The sequence below is a fragment of the Pezoporus occidentalis genome, unplaced genomic scaffold (genome assembly GCF_034315485.1).
Source record: "Pezoporus occidentalis ecotype Australia unplaced genomic scaffold, CSIRO_AGI_Poc_V1 ctg304, whole genome shotgun sequence".
NCBI classification, from domain to species: domain Eukaryota; kingdom Metazoa; phylum Chordata; class Aves; order Psittaciformes; family Psittacidae; genus Pezoporus; species Pezoporus occidentalis.
In genome coordinates, this window is record NW_026914986.1 from 200,546 (window position 1) to 219,444 (window position 18,899).

Sequence of the window (18,899 nt, forward strand, 5' to 3'; positions counted from 1 at the left end):
GAGCTGGCTTAGGACCTTTGGCTGCTCACAGCAGCTGATGCTCCACAGCTCTGCTGATCCCACGCGCTCTGGCCTGGTACTGCTCACCCTATGCCGGCACTGGCGCCCTGCAGAAAGAGGCACCAATAACTCACCATTAGTGGGGAGACCTCGGTTATTTTATGGCCGTTGTTCTCCCCTTCCTGCTGTAACTATTAATTAAAATCTACCCGAGGAAGATAACTCGCCCCTCTGCATAATTGCGGGGAGTAAATTTTATTATATGGAAAAGTGGCTTTAATTTTTAATAGCCTTATTCTTAAGGAAGAGCAACACTTCGGAGGGAGCCGCGAGCCCGGGTAGCATTAGCAAAGGCAAGACGAGGAACAAAGACGAGGTTCTTGCATGCTCCCTATAAAAGTCCTATTTTAGGGGAGTTTTGTGCTTCCTCCCAGTGCGAGATGAACCGCAGCAGCTTCGCTTGCTGTAGGAGGAAAATTGAAATGAAACTGATAAGAGGCCCAGCCTCTAGCTCCTGCCTCACCTCCCAGTTATAAATGAAAGCTCGCAGGCATTCCAGAGATGGGACTTGATGTCTACATTAATTATAAATAAATTATCTACACTCAACGTTTAAATGAAATTCCAGATAAGGCTTTATATTTAGAAGAGGATTGCATCAGTGCATAAATATTTATGCAAAGAGTCTGGATCAGCTGCGGCTCCTCCACTGTGACGCTGGAGCAGAGCGGGGACCCTGATGCTGAGCCCATGGTGCTGGGAGGGATCTGTGCTGGGGAGAGGGTGTTTGCACTGCCCCTCGCTGCTGGCTCCTGAAGGCTCCTCCTGCGCTGAGGCTCAGGAAGCATCACCAAGGCCAGCCCCATCCCAGCACCAGAACCAGCAATCTCCATCCCATTGAAAGAGCTCACGAGCCCCATCCCAGCACCAGAACCAGCAATCTCCATCCCATTAAAAGAGCTCACCAGCTCCATCCCAGCACCAGAACCAGCAATGTCCATCCCATTAAAAGAGCTCACGAGCCCCATCCCAGCACCAGAACCAGGAATCTCCATCCCATTAAAAGAGCTCACCAGCTCCATCCCAGCACCAGAACCAGGAATCTCCATCCCATTAAAAGAGCTCACCAGCTCCATCCCAGCACCAGAACCAGGAATCTCCATCCCATTAAAAGAGCTCACCAGCTCCATCCCAGCACCAGAACCAGGAATCTCCATCCCATTAAAAGAGCTCACCAGCTCCATCCCAGCACCAGAACCAGGAATCTCCATCCCATTAAAAGAGCTCACCAGCCCCATCCCAGCACCAGAACCAGCAATGTCCATCCCATTGAAAGAGCTCACCAGCTCCATCCCAGCAATGTCCATCCCATTGAAAGAGCTCACCAGCTCCATCCCAGCAATGTCCATCCCATTGAAAGAGCTCACCAGCCCCATCCCAGCAATGTCCATCCCATTGAAAGAGCTCACCAGCTCCATCCCAGCACCAGAACCAGGGATCTCCATCCCATTAAAAGAGCCCACCAGCTCCATCCCAGCAATGTCCATCCCATTGAAAGACCTCACCAGCTCCATCCCAGCACCAGAACTGGCCAACCCCCCCCAGAACAAACCTGGTTCTCTTCCTTCCTTCCCCTCAGACAGCCCCAGGAGGCCCCAAGCTCCATCACCACCACCCAGCTCACCTTTAAAGCCTCAGTCCTGGGTGGGGGAGGCCGATTGGCTCCACCTGAGTGGGAGCTCAACTGCCCTGCCTGCCCCACTGTCTGCCCCGCTGCCTGCCCCACTGCTTGCCCCACTGCTTGCCCCACTGCTTGCCCCACTGCTTGCCCTGCAGGGAGCTGCCAGCTTCCCCTTTTCCAGTCGGTAACTGGTGCCATAGTGAAAAGCTGTGATTTGCTCACCACCTCCCAGTATTAACCCCAACCACTTTATCCACATGGAAAAGAAACGCTGCTTTCCATCATGCCCTCTTCCTGCTCTCCCAGACCAGTCCCTGCCTGCTCCCACCAGCACCCTGAGCCCTCAGGCCTGATAGCGAGAGCCTGCTTTGGAGGTTTTCCATCCCCAGCAGCACGAAGGGGACCTCATCCGTGCCGCAGCGTTTTTCACTGCTTCTGCTCAGCTGCTGCAGGGGTTTTACAGCTCACACAGGTCTGGCTCGGGCTTACAGGGGGATATATTTCATGCTTTAATGCAGGCAGGCTGGAAGAGGAGCAGTGCGACAGGCCCCGGCCCCAAGGTGGGACATAAAACAGCAGAAGGGAATCAATAAAAGGTGATTGAACTCGTTCAGCCCCAGCCACTTGTGAGCAGCTCACTGAGGTGCAGGCAGGATCCAGCATCCTGAGCCGAGGTGGGACATCACCCCGGGGACACGGGAGCAGCCCCTGCCAGCAGCCAGCCCATGGGAAGCCTGAAGGAAGAAGCCTTCTCCCTGCAGCTGAGTGTTCCCAGCTTGGAGCTGCTCATGGCATCAAAAATCTGGGCTGCAGCAGCTTTGCAGGGCCCTGAATGCATTTGTCCTATTTCTTCCTCATTCTGGCTTGAGCCCCGGATGCTCCCAGCCCAGCGCCCCCCTCCAGTGTGTGCCAGCCCCCCCTGTGTGTGCCAGCCCCCTATGTGTGTGCCAGTGCCTCACGTGTGTGCCAGCCCCACTATATGTGCCAGCCCTCCCCACATGTGCCAGCCCCCCTGTGTGTGCCAGCCCCACGTTTTCTTACTGCACGTCCCTGCTCACTGCTGCTGCTGTTTGCTCCCCACTGCCTGTGCCAGGAAGCTCTGTGCCACAGCCCACAAGCAAGGCTGGGCAGTGGGGACACAGCTGATGCCACACAGAGAAACAGCACGTCAGGGTCTGAGCACTCCTGCCTCTGCTGTGCTCAGCCCCCCTGCCAAATGCTGCCATGGCCACACAGAGCATCCCGGCCAGGGCAGAGCATCCCGGCCAGGGCAGAGCATCCTGACCAAGGCAGAGCATCCCAACCAGGGCAGAGCATCCCAACCAGGGCAGAGCATCCCGATCAGGACAGAGCATCCCGACCAGGGCAGAGCATCCTGACCAAGGCAGAGCATCCCTACCAGGATAGAGCATCCCTACCAGGGCAGAGCATCCCGATCAGGACAGAGCATCCCGGCCAGGGCAGAGCATCCCGGCCAGGGCAGAGCATCCCGACCAGGGCAGAGCATCCTGACCAGGGCAGAGCATCCCAACCAGGGCAGAGCATCCCAACCAGGGCAGAGCATCCCTACCAGGGCAGAGCATCCCGACCAGGGCAGAGCATCCCTACCAGGGCAGAGCATCCCAGCCAGGGCAGAGCACCCTGACCAAGGCAGAGCATCCCAACCAGGGCAGAGCATCCCTACCAGGGCAGAGCATCCCAACCAGGATAGAGCATCCCTACCAGGGCAGAGCACACAGTCATGACCCATCACCAAGGGCTGGGCAGGCAGAGCCCGGCGCAGTTGCCCCAGGAGTGGCAGCAGGGTCACCTTTGGTATCACAACGCTGCACAGTCCTTGTTCTGCAATGGGAGCGGTATCTCATTTCTTCCTCAATTAGCTCCTGATTATCAGTGTCCCAGGGCCCCTTTCCAGTCTCTGTTTAATGCACCATTAATAATTCATTTCTCAGATAGCAGGAACGCAGCGCGAGGTTAGGGCTTTGTGACTAATAAGTACTGGAGTAACCCTCATCTCCGAGGGACAAATGAAGGGAACAAACACAAAGAGGAAGAATCACAGCTAATATGTTTTGTGGCCTTTAATCAAACGCTGGGTAAAGGGTTTGATTACTCAGGTGAAGAGCACAGGGGCACGTTGCTCCTCATCAGCCACAGGCTGCTGGGCTCCCACGGCTGCAGCGGCACCGGCATCGTCCCACTGCCTCCCATGGCAGCAGAGAGGGAAACTGAGGCACCACTCAAGGGGTCACCAGGCCAAAGCAGGGGCTGCCCCATCTCTCCTCAAGCTGGAGAGGGGCAGAGCCCGCTGGCAGCTGCACATGAAGCGTGACGGGTTTCTGACAGATCCCATTATAAAGCCGGCTCTCAGAATCACAAGCTGAGATTTAGCGCATGAGATGTTGTTTGGGATTTTTCCAACCTTTCCTCTCGTGCCGTGGGCCCCGGGCTGTGCCAGCACCCACTGGGTGCTGCATCCCTTCCCTTCCCCGTGTCCTGATGATGCACAACCCAAATGCAGGCCCTCATGCCTCTTTCACCCCCGTTTTTGATGCACTGGCATCACCCAGCTACACGCCAGGGAGCATTTGTAGCCCGAGCAGGATGAAACTGCGGTGATTCTATTTCCTGCCTCCCCGCTTGGGCCAGGAGGGGAATTGTTTGATGCTAATCCCCACGTTTAACCCACTGGCAACCCGACTCGCTCACATCCCAGGGGAATCATCAGATGGGCAGGCGCTGGTTGTGGGGCTGAGCAAGACGGGGACGGCCCCGCACGCTTTGCGGGGTGCCGCGCTCCTGGCAGTGGGAAGAGGAGGTTCTGGTTGCCAGGATCGAGTTCCTCCAGGATGAGCAGTTTTCAGCCGGCTGGAATTTCCCCTGGTACAGAGCGGGAGGCTCCAGCTGTCCCAGCAAAGGTCACCTCTGGGGCTGACGCGCTCCCGGCCTCCAGCAGAGACACCACGCGACAGCAAGAGCTTCAGATGTGCCTGGGAAGCAAAATCCAGGCCCTCATCCTGCTGCTGTAGGAGCTGCATCCACGCAGGACCAGAGCCAGCGGGGCAGGATGGAGTCCCCCGGGATGAGAACCCCCAGCCCCGGGTACCTGCAGTCCACCCAGGGCATCATCGGAGAGGGATGCGCAGGGATCCTGCTTGGCTGCTCCGCACCCTCCTTGCTGCAGACCTGGACTTCATTTTGAGTTTCAATCTGTCTGACTTTATCTTCAAGCCCTCGGTTCTTATTATCCCTGCGTTAAAGAGCCCTTTAATACCCGGCAGTTTTCTCCCTGGGAAGGTACTTGTGTGCTGTAATCAAGTCACATCTCAGGCTACTTTTTGATAAGCTAAACAGATTGAGTTCTAAGTCTCTGCTAAACACCCAGCCTGGGGAAAGGGCCAATCCGTGCTGCTGCCAAGCCGAGCAGAGCCGGAGGCTTTTTCAGCTGGTGCATTGAAAGGTGAATTGCTGCTTCCCGATGCACTGGTGATAAATGAAATGGGATGTATAAAAAGAAGTCGTTGCATTGCCCTCGCTCCGGTCTGGGAGCACACGGCTGCCGGAGCCTAAGGGTGCTGCCGGCGCTGTGCCCGTCCCCACACCATCACCTTCATCCCACTTTTGCCAGGCAAACCCACTGCAGGAGCTGTTTGCTGTGGGGCTGATGGTGCCTGGCTCCACTTACAGGCAGGGAGTTATGATGGCCGGGAACATAAGTGCCTCAGGGAGCTGAGATAAGCAAAGATGTTCCAAGCCACAGACTTAGATCCAGAGGCTGTTGGCAGGGGGTATTTTAGTGTGTAAGAACCGGTCCAGCAGCTCTCTCTAATGCCTGGCTGTGGACAGGGCAATTGGAGTGATGAAGTGGGGCTTCAGCCTGGTTTGAGCACAGAAGCCAAACCAGTGCTGCCAGGACATCTGCCATACTCCATGGGGGCACAGCCACACTGTGCCATGGGGCAGAGGGCCCCCAAGCCAGAGGTCTGACCCAAGGCAGGGGTGCAAAGCAAAGATGCTGCCAAGTGCATGGAGGGAGCCTGCTGGGAGCGGGCTGGGGATGCGCTTGGGCAGCCCCATGACCTGCAGACCTCATCAGACACAGAATTCCAGCCTCCCTGAGTCCCTGTGGCTCTGGAAGCGGGTTATCAGTGCACCCCAGACCTGATCGATGCAGGAGAGATGGGAATGGCTGATCAAAGGGGAGCAACCACCACTGCCTCTGCCTGGGCTGAAGGATGCAGGGAGAGCGTGCTCGGAGGAGGTGGATTAATGGGGTCACAGGGATGCTTATCCCCGCACCCTCACACAGCCTGGGACTCGGCCGCATGAGCCCAGCTCTGAAGGACACCAGCTCTGAAGGGCACCAGCTCTGAAGGGCACCAGCTCTGAAGGATGCTGGCTCTGAAGGACACCAGCTCTGAGAGATGCTGGCTCTGAAGGGCACCAGCTCTGAAGGACACCAGCTCTGAAGGGCACCAGCTCTGAAGGGCACCAGCTCTGAGGGATGCTGTCTCTGAAGGACACCAGCTCTGAAGGGCACCAGCTCTGAAGGATGCTGGCTCTGAAGGGCACTGGCTCTGAAGGACACCAGCTCTGAAGGGCACCGGTTCTGAAGGACACCAGCTCTGAAGGGCACCAGCTCTGAAGGATGCTGGCTCTGAAGGGCACCAGCTCTGAAGGATGCTGGCTCTGAAGGACACCAGCTCTGAAGGACACCAGCTCTGAAGGGCACCGGCTCTGAAGGGCACTGGCTCTGAAGGACACCAGCTCTGAAGGGCACCGGCTCTGAAGGGCACCAGCTCTGAAGGATGCTGGCTCTGAAGGGCACCAGCTCTGAAGGGCGCCAGCTCTGAAGGGCACTGGCTCTGAAGGGCACCGGCTCTGAAGGACACCAGCTCTGAAGGATGCTGGCTCTGAAGGACACCAGCTCTGAAGGATGCTGGCTCTGAAGGACACCAGCCAAGGTCACAGCAGCAATTGCTGCAGCTCGGCTGCTCCCTGCTGCCAGGCCCAAGGTGACCGAGCTCCTGGGAAGCAGAAGCCAGATGGGGCTGGCATCGAAGCAGAGATGCACAGGGAGGAACAAGCAGAGGCTGGATGCAGACTCACTTGCAAAGCCTGCAGAGCCCCGCAGAGTGCTGCTGTCCTGGTCCTGCATCCCCTGGGGTCGGGGCCACCCCCTCAAAATGGGTGAGTTTGGATCAACGTTGCAGAAATGCTGGGTTTGAGCAACCAGATCTGGGGGTTTTCACCAAATCCACCCAGGCTGGTGAAGAGCTCGCAGCACCCAGAGCTGCAGGCACCCATCAGGTTAACGCACAGCCTGGATTCTCCGTGCGCAAATCAGGGCAGTTTGAGTTTAGCGAAACGATCTGGGGTCCCTGCAGGAGGGATTCTGCCTGGGGAGAGGCAGGAGAGGCCATCCCAGCCCATAGAGAGCTACAAATAACTCGAACGGCCTCATTACCCACTTTCTGATGAGCGGGAGGTTGGTTTCATGTTTCCCCCGGGGCTGCCACCACCTGAAACTGGGCTAAGCCCCATTACGGGCAGGAGCCGCAACTCTGCTCCAGGCTCCTCGTCCTTCCTGGAGCGAAGTGCGCGGTGCTGCGGGGCCGCTGCGAGGGTCCTGCATCGAGAGGGGACCTGCTCGGGACACGGATCCCACCCGGGCATCCCGGTGCCGCTGCGCCCATGGGGACCGGTGGAAAGGGTCCTTGTGCCCGGTGGGCTGGGCTGGGAGCGCCGGCAGACAGCGGCCACCGGAGCAGGAGGTCCCCGGGCCGGCCCCGGACCCCTCGGGGAAGGGGCGCGCACGGAGCAGCGGCACCGGCTGAGCCTCCCCCCGACGGCACCCCCGGGCATCGCCCTCACCCCGTGGCCGGGACGGGGCTTCCCTCTAGCGACCGGCGGCGGGAGAGCATCGGGGGGGACGCGGAACCCGGCCCCCCCCCGATCCGGGTCGGGCTGAGCTCAGGCTTTCATTTGGGAAGCTCTTCCCTGTGAGGGTGCTGAGGCGCTGGCACAGGGTGCCCAGAGAAGCTGTGGCTGCCCCATCCCTGGCAGTGCTCAAGGCCAGGTTGGACACAGGGGCTCGGAGCAAGCTGCTCCAGTGGAAGGGGTTGGAGCTGGAGGAGCTTTAAGGGCCCCTCAACACAAACCAGGGGGGGTTCTGTGATTTCTGCCTGAAGGTCAAGTCCATCCGCGGCTCTGGCTGCGATCCCACAGGGCTGAGCTGCCCTGGAGGCACCGAGCCTTGTCCTGGGCCCCTGGAAGGTTCAGTCTTCAGGAGGGTGCAGTGGGGCCGCAGGGAGGGAGACGACTGGGGCAGCCCCACACAGGCGCCTTCCTGGGATCCCCTGTGCTGGCAGCATGGGGGGGGATCTGTTTCTCCACCCGACAATGGGGTGGTCCCATAGGGAGCTGCCTGCGCACGGCGAGCTCTCACGAGGAGTGAAGCTGCTGACTCTTCCCTTGCTCCAGCTCACACACGTCTTTAATGAGACCCATCAGATTCACGGAGCAGGCTGGAGGCTGCCAGAGCAATGCTGGGCCACGTCCCTGGGCCCCTGGGCCACCGGCAGGGTTGTGGAGACAGCCCCAGATCCCAGCAGTGCTGGGGGGGCAGCAGGGGAAGGCAGGAGCATGGAGAGCAGCCACCAGCAGGCAGGGAAGGGTCTGGGAGCTTTCCCATCTCAGGGTCCCATCCTTTCTGCGTGGGCACAGCAAAGTCTCCTCCTGCAGTCACAGGCTCCGGCAAAGGGATGTGCTGCAGTGGCTCGGGCCAGTGAGGAAAAGAGGAGCAAGCTGTGGCTTGGGATGGAGACTCCAATGCCGAAGGTGACCGGAGAGGGAGCAGAGCCTGTGCTAGAAGGACTGTCCATAGGTGTCGGAGCAGTACTGCAGGTAGTCAAACTCCTCGATGGGGAATGTCACAGCGCTCCATTTCTTGTACCTGCTCTTCTCAGCTGGTGTCTCTACCACGAAGTTCTTGATGCTGAGGATGGGCAGCTTCACCTGCCGGTAGAGCATCTCCATTCCCCAGTCCTGTGTGGGCAGGGAGAGGACCGTCACACAGCCGGCAGTGGGGTACATCCCCTTTGGGGACAAGAGCCCATGTCTGCATCCCACGTGTGCAGCACACGCATCACACAGGAAGGTGCAGAAGGGACCCACAGCTCCATTCCTCAGCCAGGAGCTGGGGCACAAGCCTGGCCCCTGCTGCCCCACCAGCTCCCATGGCACTGCAGCACTCACCTGGCTGCACCCACTACACGCGATGCGGCAGCCCAGCTCCCAGTCTTTGAAAGCCCTCTGGGACTGGATTTTCCCTGAGGAAACTCGGTAGTGCAACCTGCAAGGAAAGGACCGAAGGACACCCTCAGGACCATGGGCCAGGGCACAGAAACAGGCAGCCACATGCGCTCTGAACCCCGCCTGGACCGGTGTCCCCAAGACGGAGCTGGCAGCAGGGTCCTGCCCATCGTGGATGGGGGAAGCAGCAGCTTGTCCCTACCAGCACCCAGCTCCTACCCAAAGCTGGGGTTGGCGTTGACGTGGTGTATGCCCTCCACGGTGCGGATGTCGCTGCCGCGGCACACCGCCACGCCGCAGTTGATGCAGTGAAGGTGAACGGTATCCGGGCCGTGCTGCTGCTGCCTTTCGCTGATCCTGGCCTCCTTCATCAGCCAGCTGGCAACGGCAGCCTGCTGCAGCTCCCTGATCTGGACAGGGGAGGGTCAGCGCAGGGCTATGGGCACGGGCAGCAAGAGACACGGCTGCAGGCAGACGCAGTGGCCCGGAGAGCACGAGGAGCAGGGCAGGCACTGCTCCATGCACCTCGCCCTACCACATCCCAAGGGAAGCGCAGGCCACCAAAACCAGAGCACAGGAAGCTGTGCCCAAGCGGCAGACACAGGCAGGAGCTGCCTGTCCCTCCTGGTGCCCAGGGCAGCACCCAGCACGCACCTTGAGGCGGTATTCCTGCTCTGGCATGGCTTGCACTGCTCTGATCGCCCTCTCCATCAGCTCCATGAGCTCCTCGTTGAGCAGCTCGCCGGAGACCTCTTTGCTGTTGGCTTTGGCCAAGACAAAGTAGACGCTGTTCTCAGCACGGGCACGGCCCCGAGCCTGCAGTAGAAGGGCAAGATGCGGTGAGGGACATGGCTGGACCTCCCCTTACCCCCCCCATGTCCTCCCATAGGGACAGGTAGAGCATCTGGAGGGAGCCCACGCGGGGACCTGCATCATGGTGATCCCATTGGTCATCAGCCCATAGCGGACCACGATGTTGCACTCGGGGATATCCAGGCCCTCCTCGGCCACGCTGGTGGAGAAGAGCAGGTTGAGGGTTCCGTTGCGGAACAGCTTGATCACATCCTGCTGCTCATGCTGGGGGGGGCGGGAGAGCGTGGCGATGCTTCAGCAGCTGCGCAGGGGCTCCGAGCCCCAGCAGCACCCGCAGCGTGCAGAGGGGTCGCTCCCATCCTTCCCCCCCCCCCCACCTCTGCTCACCTGCATCATGGGCCTGCTCTGGCTGCTGCAACCGGCGCCGGTGAGGCCGTGTCCTGCAGCCAGCCGAGCAGGCTGTGCGCGCCCTGACGGGTCCTGGTGAACACGATGCCGCGAGAAGCACCCAGCGGCTGGAAGTGCCCCCGCAGGATCGCCTCCAGCTTGTCCAGCCTGGGGTTCTGATAGCGCCGGTCCCCAGCAAGCACCTGCAGGGTTGCCCTGTTCTCTGTTCAGGTGAGCAAGGCATCAGGGGGGCTCCCCAACCCCAAATGCAGCATCCAACCCCCTCCAAACCCCTCCGTCACCCTCAAACGTGGCACTGAGGAACCGCTCGGTGGGGTCCTTCACGTCCTGGGTGTCATAGAACTGCTGGAGGCACTGGAAGGCGTCGAGCATCCGCACCGTGTCCTTGATCAGCAAGGCATCGTTGTACTCGCGCAGATGCAGCGCGCACACCCGCGTCCGGCGGCAAAGCCCACCGGCCCTGCTCCACCTCACCCGCACCACCTCACCTCTGTTCTCCAGCTCCAGGATGCGCTGCTCGTAAAGCTGCGTGCCAAAGTCCTGCGGCAGGCTGGGAATGCCCATGTACTGCTGGATCCGCTCCATCACCTCCTTCAGCCGCTCGCCAAAGGGGTCCTGAAAGCAGAGAGGGGCTCAGGACCAGAGGAACTGGGGATGGTGCTCCTCGGGACAGCCTCGGAGCACAGCCCGGGGTTAGGAGCTGATTGCATGGCACCCTTACACCAAAGCTCTGGGTCAGCCGGTTCCTCAGCATGGCCTGAGCTAAGCGGGTGGAAGGACATGGTCCCGGTGCTCAGCACCCCTCACCTGCGCTCTCTCCTGGCACAGGTCGTACTGCTTCCTGGGCTGCAGGACGCAGCTCTGCACTTGCTGTGCCTCCTCCTGCACCGAAGCGATTGTCTCCGTGTCCAGGTTGGCGCAGAGCTGAGGGAGTGAGACCCTGCTTCCAGCCCTGAGCCCACAGCAATGCAGCACCCCGGCGGCCTTGGGGATGCCCTCCCCAGGGTCTGCACACCAAGTTATCAACAGCCACCCCAAGGAGCACCCGCTGCACCCCACCTTGACGCAGGACCTATCTGCAGGATGTGCTGCACAGCCCCCTCAAAGGAGGGTGCCCCCCCCAGTGCCAGGCGATGCCGTCAGACCCAGGACCTGCGGCAGGTCCTGCTGCCCGCCGAGCTTGCGCTGGAGGTAATTCACCATGATTTTGGTGTAGACGGCTCCCTTGTGCGTGTGGTGGCACCCATCGATGACCAGCAGCGAGAGCTCCGCGCCAGGCAAAGGCAGGGATCGGGGTGAGCGGAGCACCTGCACCCGCGACACCCGGCTCAGAGCCAGCCCGTGGGCCCCGTGGTGGCAGGGATGTGGGGGGGGAAGCAGGACCGGGGTGAGGGGGGCACCTTGTTGACCAGCACCGCCACCCTCCCGCCCCGTCGGCTCTCCAGGCGCCGCCGGCAGACGTAGACGGGCAGCCGTGGGCAGCCACACGATGCAGCTGCGGCCGTCGAGGGCCGGCGCCACCGCGTCCCGCTGGTACCCGCGGAGCCCCATGGGGCCGCCGATCGGAAGCGACCCTCGGGGCAGGGAACCCACCGGAACCCGCCCCACCGGAACCCGCGCTACCGGCACCGGGGCCGGGCTGAGCTGAACAGAAACCGAAACCGAGCGGAGCTCCCGGAGCCGCTCCCGGCCCCCCCCCAAGTCGCCTTCTCCATCCTGGGCTGGCCCCGTCGGGCTCCCCCCCCCCCCCCATCAGCCGCGGCTCTGGGCCTGCACAAGGACGTTTATTTAAAAAACCAAAAATCAAAACAAACCAAAAGTCACGGGGGGGGAGGAGGGGAAGGCGGGGACGGTCCCATCCCGGCGAGGGGCGGAGCAGCACCAGCACCCAGCCAGGGATGACAACGCAAGGGACAAGGCAGCAGGAGGGGAGCAAGCCGGGAGGGGGACGGACGGATGACAACTGGGGTTCCCCCCAGCCCAGCACCCAAAGAGGGGGACAGCAAGAGGGGATGGGAGCAGGAACTGACCCCCATGCCGGGGACACACACACACACACAGCAGACCCGGGCTGCCAGAACCCAACACGCCAGTGGGCAGCAGAAGCAGACAGGGAGGGCTGTGCAGGCAGGGAGGGGGCTGTAGACACTGCAGCTGAGCCCCTGTCTGGAGCAGAGGCAGGGAAAGAGCCGATAGAGGCAGCAGGAACTAAGGGGGGGGCCAAGGACAGAGCATCCCCTCACAGCACGACCCTGGACCACGAGCAGCATCTCTGCCTGCAGGCCAAGGCGGGCAGGGCTGAGCCCCACCATACATTCAACAAGACGGGCAGGGGCTGCCTGTGCGTGGACAGGACCAGAAACCCAAAGCACTTGTGTGCCCCTGCCCTGTGGAGGAGAGTCAGGGCAGCAGAAGGCACGACCCTGGGGAGGAGGGAAGCACCAGTGCCAGGAAGCAGGAGCTCAGCACTGCCCCTGCCAGAGCCTTTGAGAGGCAGCAGCTTGGGGATACAAGGCCCTGATGCCCCAAAGGAAGACCACTCACAGCACCAAAACCTCCAGCAGCCCCTGCCCGCAGCACAGGACTGGGTCCCCACAGGCAGCCCTGTCCCTCCCATGGGGAGCCGGTGCCCGGGGCGGGGGGGGGGTGTCGGGGCCAGCTCCCCTACTTGTCGATGAGCCCCCCTTCCTTGAGCTTGAAGTAGAAGAACTTCTCGAGGGTGTTGGCACACTTGCAGTAGTCGCTGTCGGGCGGGTTGTACTCGCGGCAGTTGGTGATGATGCGCTGCAGGTCGGCGATGAACAGCTTCTTAGTGACGTAGTAGCGGTTCTTCAGGCGCTCGGTCATGGTCTTCAGGTCTTGGGAGATGGGGAAGGGTCAGGGCACCCCCCAGCCATGGGGCCGGACACCAACCCCAAGTCCTGACTCACCCCCCCCCTCTGTTCTGGGCCTCCCACTGCCCCAGTGATGATGCTCCAGGGGGTCCAGCCCTCCCTCCACCATCCCACCCGGGGCTCTGGGCACAACCCCCTACCGATGGGGAAGCGGATGATCTCGTAGTAGTCCGGTGCCTCCGACTTCTTCACCGGCTCCATGAAGGGCCACGCGCTGGGGTGGGTCTGGAGATAGGGCAGAAGGAAAGGTACAGCAGTGAGTGCAGGCAGCTCCAGCACACGGGGGTCCTGCTCCCTGCAGGCCTGGTTCACCCCATCTGCCCCCTGGGGGCATGGCCCAGGGCAGCCTGGCTCTGGAGCACAGGGTGCCCTCCTGCCCGCACCTTGATCTGGGCCAGGAGGTTCTTCAGGGTGTTGTAGAGCTGGTCCGGATCCTTCAGCTCTTTCCTGCAGGACAAACCCAGTGCCCAGGGTGGGCGATCTCATTCCATCCCAGCATCCCCAGCTCCCCATCCCAGCGCAGGAGCGAGGAGCAGCCCGAGCCAAGCCCCCACAGCCCAGCACTCACCCCTTCTCCTTCCCCAGGGGTTTCCATCCTGTTTCTCCTGGAAGACAAAGTGTCAGCATCACCACATCCGCCCCACACCCGCAGGTGGGGCAGGATGGAGCCCTCCTGCCCCAGCCCTTCCCTCCCAGACACGGGCAGGACTCACGGATGCCGGGGACGCTCTCAATGGGGATCTGCCGCACGCCCTCCTTGAAGCAGGTCAGACCAGGGTAGACCTTGCGGATCTGCGCTTGCTTCCTCTCGATCAGCTTCTTGATGATCTGCGGGGGAAAGGGGGAGGTTCAAGGGATGGATGCCCAGGGCCAGCACCCCTCCCCTGCCCGCAGGACGTACCTCCTTCTGCTTCTTGATGATGTGCGAGAGCTCCGTGTAGGGGATGCGGGGATTCAGCTCGCACTCCATCAGGGTCGCTCCCTCGTAGTCCTTGATATAGCCCAGGTAGCGGCTCTTGGGGACCTTGATGTCCTTGGAAAAGCCCTAGGAGAGAACAGGCAAATGAGGGGGGATGTGGGAGGCAGGAGGGCTGGGGGAAGCCACCTCAGGGGGGGAGCTCACCTGCTTCTTGAAGTAGCCGATGGCATACTCGTCTGCGTAGGTGAGGAAGTAGAGGATGTTGTGCTTGATGTGGTACTCCTTCAGGTGGTTCATCAGGTGGGTCCCGTAGCCCTGGGGAAGAGAGAGGGACCCCCTCCATCAGATGGGACACACACAGCCCCCTCCCAGCCATGGACACAGGCCACTGAAGATGTCCCAGAGCAATTCCTGCTGCTTGGAACCAGACAGTGCTGAAGGGGTCCAGCTACCTGAGGGTCTGGAACACCCCTGGGCTGTAACAGTGACACCACCATGGGACCCACTGCCCCACAGGGCTGTGGGGGACCCCCATGTGTGCCCATCAAATGCCTCCCCACTCTCACCTTCACTTGCTCGTTGGACGTGACAGCACAGAAGACGATCTCCGTGAAGCCCTGGGTGGGGAACATGCGGAAGCAGATCCCGCCGATCACCCGTCCATCCTTGATCAGCGCCAGGGTCTTGTGCTTCCTGTGGGCAGCACGGCCGAGGGTGAGAGGGGACCCCCACTACCAGCCCCATCCCATACCCCCCCCCCCACCAGCCACGCACGGGTCAAAGACGAGGCGAGTGATGTACTCCTTGGGCATGCGGGGCAGCTGGTGCGAGAAGACGTTCTGCAGCCCCACCAGCCACATCAGGATCTTCTTGTTGGACTTCTGCGAGAGCGAGTTGCCGATGACGTGGAACTCGATGATGCCGCGGCGCTCCTCCAGCCGCGCCGTCTCGTCCCGCGCCGCATTCGCCGACAGCAGGCTGGTCTGGGAGGGGGGGGGTGTCACTGGCTCCACCACCCTCTCCATAGGGAGAGCCTGAACCCAGAGCCTGAGCCCCTCATCACCCCCCAGCCTGTACCTCAGGGCCCAGCATGGCAGCGGGGTCCGTGATGGTCAGCATGACCTCGTTCACCAGCTCCATGGGGATGTCGCCCATGACACGGATGCGCTTGGCATCTTCCAGCGTCAGGCTCTCGGGCAGCTTCCTCTTCTCCCCTGCAGCGCGGAGCAGAGGGCATGTCCAGCACGAGGAGGGACCGAGGAAGGTCCCTGCTTGCACTGGTCATACCTGGCAGGGGCTCCGGGGTGCTGGCGTCCATGCTCGCAGCAGAGCTGCTGTTGCTGAGCTTCTTGCTGAAGAGCGGAGCAGTGGGCACGGCCACGGTGCTGACGGCGGCTGGAAGAGACCAACGATGCCCATGCGTGCCATGGCTCCTCACACCCGGCCACCACCACATCCCCGTCCCTGTGTCCTACAGCCCCTTGAGCAGGGACAGCTGCTCCCCGATACCTGGGCGAGAAACCATCTGAGCCCCCTCGGCAGCCGGCACGGTGAAATCAGCCTCCCAGATGGGAGAGTTCTCGCCGTAGATCTCCTCCTCCAGCATGGACAGGAACCTGGCAGGGAGCAGCGCATCGCCCGCGCTCAGTGCGCGAGGAGGGGACCCTCCCCTGCCGCACCGCGGCCATCCCCGCATCGGGCGCCTACTTGGGGAAGTGGGTGAGGATCAGCGTCCGCTTCTCCGGCACCAGCTTGTCCTTCTCCACCCGGAACTTCTCCAGCAGCTGCCGGCGGGTGACCGTGAAGATGGACTTGAGGAGGCTGCGCCCGAAGACGTGCGTGGTCTCGTAGCGGGGAAGGCTGTCGCAGCTCTGCGGCACGTGGCAGTAGCACAGCCACCTAGGAGACAGGAAGAGGCTCCAGGATCGGGGCTGGGACCAGCATCCCCGGAGCCCCGCATCCCTCCTGGGACAACACTGCTGGAAGGGAAGCAGGGATGAGAAGAGCAGGAGCCTGATGTGGTCTGGCAGCAGGGTCCCACTGGATGCCTGCTCTCCGAATGGACCAACAACCCAGGAGAGGGGGGAGAGGCGACAATGCCAGGAGCCAGGGTTCAGGAGGAAGGAGGAGGAGGAGGCTCGGCCCCTCTCCCACCTTCACCTTGTGTAGTTGACCTTGTAGGTGGCCACATCGTCGTTCTGCGAGCGCTGCCGGAACTGGGATGGAGTCTCCAGCTTCCAGTAGTTGAGGCAGAGCAGGAACATCTTGGAGAGCTCGTACATGGTCTGCCGCTCCTTGGGCGGCAAGTGGCTGAACTTGTACTGCACGAAGTTCAGGACTCCCTGGGAGACGAAGGGGTGATGGAAGGGCACCGGGTGCTGCACCCGACCGTTTGTGCTGCCACCCAAAGAGGGAGCGGGCCGTGCAAGAGCAGCAAACCACAGGACCAGTGCCCAGTGCAAGGTGTGACCCTCACAGCAGCCTCACCTGCTCAATGTTTGGTTTCTCAAAGGGGGGGCTCCCCAGGGACCCCTCGACCACAGGCTGGCTCATCTGCAGGATGCACTTCCGCAGGAGCTGCGGGGACACCATGGGACACGGTGACTGAAGCCCCGGGAACGGGTCCACCTCCCATGGTGCCCATTTCTTCCCCAGAAACCTCTCCCCACAGAGGAATTCAAGGCCGGGAGCAGTCATTCCCAGCCCAGGGTCGGTATTCCAGGTCCTGGGGGGACACCCACAGCCAGACCCCAGCTCCCCGGCAATGCCAAGGGACCCCTGCCCAAGCGCCACCACGAGCAGTGCCCAGCCCCACACGTACCTTGAACAGGTAGAAATAGACCTGCTTGGTGTCCGTGTCCTCCTCCTTGTGCACTGACATGAAGAGGTTTTCCACATCCACCACCATGCCCAGCAGCCGGTTGATCTCCTCCTCCGAGACGTTCTCCAGGTGGGATACGTGGTCTGCTGTGGTGAGAGCGGGACGGGGGGGGTCAGCACTGCTCCCCCTGCACTGGGGGGTCCCCGGCACCCCAAGCTGGGGGGGGGGGGGTGGTCGTTACCCAGCGCATGGCTGCAGCTCCGGCATGGCTCGCTCAGGTTGGTCACCGGCTGCTGCAGGTCCATGCGGGGGGCGGTGGGAGGGTTGGGGTTCTTCCAGCCATTGCACTTGCAGGCGTCGTTGGCCTGGGATGAGGGACAAGGAGGAGGCGTCCCACAGCGGCCACACAACTCCCCCTGCAATGCTTCCTCCACCCACCCCTATTGATCCACCCCAGCATTCCTCAGCACCCACCCCGCAGGACCCAGCACCTGAACACCCTCTCCCAGCTGCCCCCTGTGCAGCCCAATATCCCACAGCACCTTCCCATGGATGCCCTGGCAGTTCCCTTACACAACTCAGCACCCTCCTCCTGCAGCCCCCACCCATGCATGGCCCAGCACCCTCCTCCTGCACCCCACGTGCATCCTTGCACCCTCCCTCCTGCATCCCCCTCCATGCATGGGCCAGCACCCTCCTCCTACACCCCATGTGCATCCTTGCACCCTCCCTCCTGTATCCCCTACCCATGCATGGCCCAGCACCCTCCTCCTACACCCCATGTGCATCCTTGCACCCTCCCTCCTGTATCCCCTACCCATGCATGGCCCAGCACCCTCCTCCTACACCCCATGCACATCCTTGCACCCTCCCTCCTGCACCCCCCACCCATGCATGGCCCAGCACCCTCCTCCTGCACCCCATGCACATCCTTGCACCCTCCCTCCTGCATCCCCCACCCATGCATGGCCCATCACCCTCCTCCTACACCCCATGCACATCCTTGCACCCTCCCTCCTGCATCCCCCACCTATGCACGGCCCAGCACCCATCCTGCATCCCTCCGCACATCCCCGCACCCTCCCTCCTGCATCCCCCACCCATGCATGGCCCATCACCCTCCTCCTGCACCCCATGCACATCCTTGCACCCTCCCTCCTGCATCCCCCACCTATGCACGGCCCAGCACCCCACCCTGCACCCCATGCGCATCCTTGCACCCTCCCTCCTGCATCCCCCACCCATGCATGGCCCAGCACCCTCCTCCTGCACCCCATGCGCATCCTTGCACCCTCCCTCCTGCCCCCCCCCCCATGCACATCCCCGCACCCATCCTGCATCCCTCCGCGCATCCCCTCGCCCCTGCCCCCCCCACGCCTCCCTCCGTTGCACCGCTCCCCGGTGCCGCTCCCCGCACCTTGCAGGCCGAGAACACCCCCAGCTTCTCCAGCTTCTTGCCGCGGGGGAACCCGCGCACCTGCGCCTTGCGCTGGCTCGCCCGCTGCTGCTGGCTCAGCCCGGGCCGCGCCGGGTCGCTGGACCCCGCCGCTCCTCCTCCTCCTCCTCCTCCTCCTCCCGCCGCCGCCGTCCCGCTCCCAGCCCCGCCGCTCCCCCCCCCCGCCGCCGCCGCCGCCGCCGCCGCCGCTCCCGGGCCCGGCGGGGGCCGCCCGGGCTGCGCGGCCTCCGGCTCCGCCATGCCGGGCCCGGCGTGCGCTCCGCGCTCACTGCGCCTGCGCGCCGGGCACGCCGGGATCCGTAGTCCGCCGCTGCGGGAGGTGGCGGAGGGAGGGGGGGGGGGGCAGCGGATCCGGTGCTCCCGGGACCCGTTCACGCCCCCCGCAGCCCCGGGCCGGGGCTGAGCCCCGCGGGCGCTCTGTGGGCAGCGGGACCCGGGCACGGAGGAGCGGGGTCCGGGCCCGGCGGGGACCAATCACCCCGAGAGCCCCTCCCGGGGCGAGGCCAGCGGGGCGGAGCCATCGCTACCCCGGGGGAGCCTCCCCTCCGGTAACCGGCACCGGGCCCGGGCCCGGTCCAGCGGAGCTCGGGGCT

At 62.5% G+C, this 18,899-nt stretch overlaps 2 protein-coding genes across 2 annotated transcripts; both read right to left on the reverse strand.

Annotated features, from left to right (window-relative positions):
- Positions 1 to 8,265: 8,265 nt before the first annotated feature.
- On the reverse strand, positions 8,266 to 11,771 carry DHX58 (DExH-box helicase 58). Its single transcript, XM_062627664.1, is given in 13 exon segments — positions 8,266 to 8,728; positions 8,939 to 9,035; positions 9,215 to 9,405; positions 9,650 to 9,811; positions 9,923 to 10,072; positions 10,196 to 10,242; positions 10,245 to 10,418; positions 10,498 to 10,831; positions 11,024 to 11,140; positions 11,293 to 11,325; positions 11,327 to 11,613; positions 11,616 to 11,683; positions 11,685 to 11,771. Coding segments are annotated over 13 exon segments (1,923 nt in total). The 5' UTR covers positions 11,768 to 11,771; the 3' UTR covers positions 8,266 to 8,548.
- Positions 11,772 to 12,455: 684 nt separating this feature from the next.
- KAT2A (lysine acetyltransferase 2A) lies at positions 12,456 to 18,561 on the reverse strand. Its single transcript, XM_062627665.1, has 18 exons — positions 18,268 to 18,561; positions 17,092 to 17,215; positions 16,851 to 16,996; positions 16,517 to 16,606; positions 16,190 to 16,371; positions 15,737 to 15,928; positions 15,539 to 15,645; positions 15,317 to 15,424; positions 15,107 to 15,243; positions 14,804 to 15,012; positions 14,596 to 14,722; positions 14,234 to 14,344; positions 14,012 to 14,155; positions 13,824 to 13,938; positions 13,679 to 13,715; positions 13,494 to 13,557; positions 13,251 to 13,335; positions 12,456 to 13,074 (listed from the first exon to the last, which is right to left on the reverse strand). The coding sequence occupies exons 1-18, from the start codon at positions 18,544 to 18,546 to the stop codon at positions 12,881 to 12,883; spliced, it is 2,451 nt and encodes an 816-aa protein (XP_062483649.1). The 5' UTR covers positions 18,547 to 18,561; the 3' UTR covers positions 12,456 to 12,880.
- Between the last annotated feature and the right edge of the window lie 338 nt (positions 18,562 to 18,899).

Excerpts from the sequence above, each read along its gene's own strand:
- KAT2A (XM_062627665.1), bottom strand. The coding sequence starts at position 18,546 with ATGGCGGAGCCGGAGGCCGCGCAGCCCGGGCGGCCCCCGCCGGGCCCG. Across the intron at positions 17,216-18,267 it reads GGGTGTTCTCGGCCTGCAAG|GCCAACGACGCCTGCAAGTG; the intron begins GTGCGGGGAGCG and ends CCCTCATCCCAG. Across the intron at positions 15,425-15,538 it reads TCAGATGGTTTCTCGCCCAG|CCGCCGTCAGCACCGTGGCC; the intron begins GTATCGGGGAGC and ends GGTCTCTTCCAG.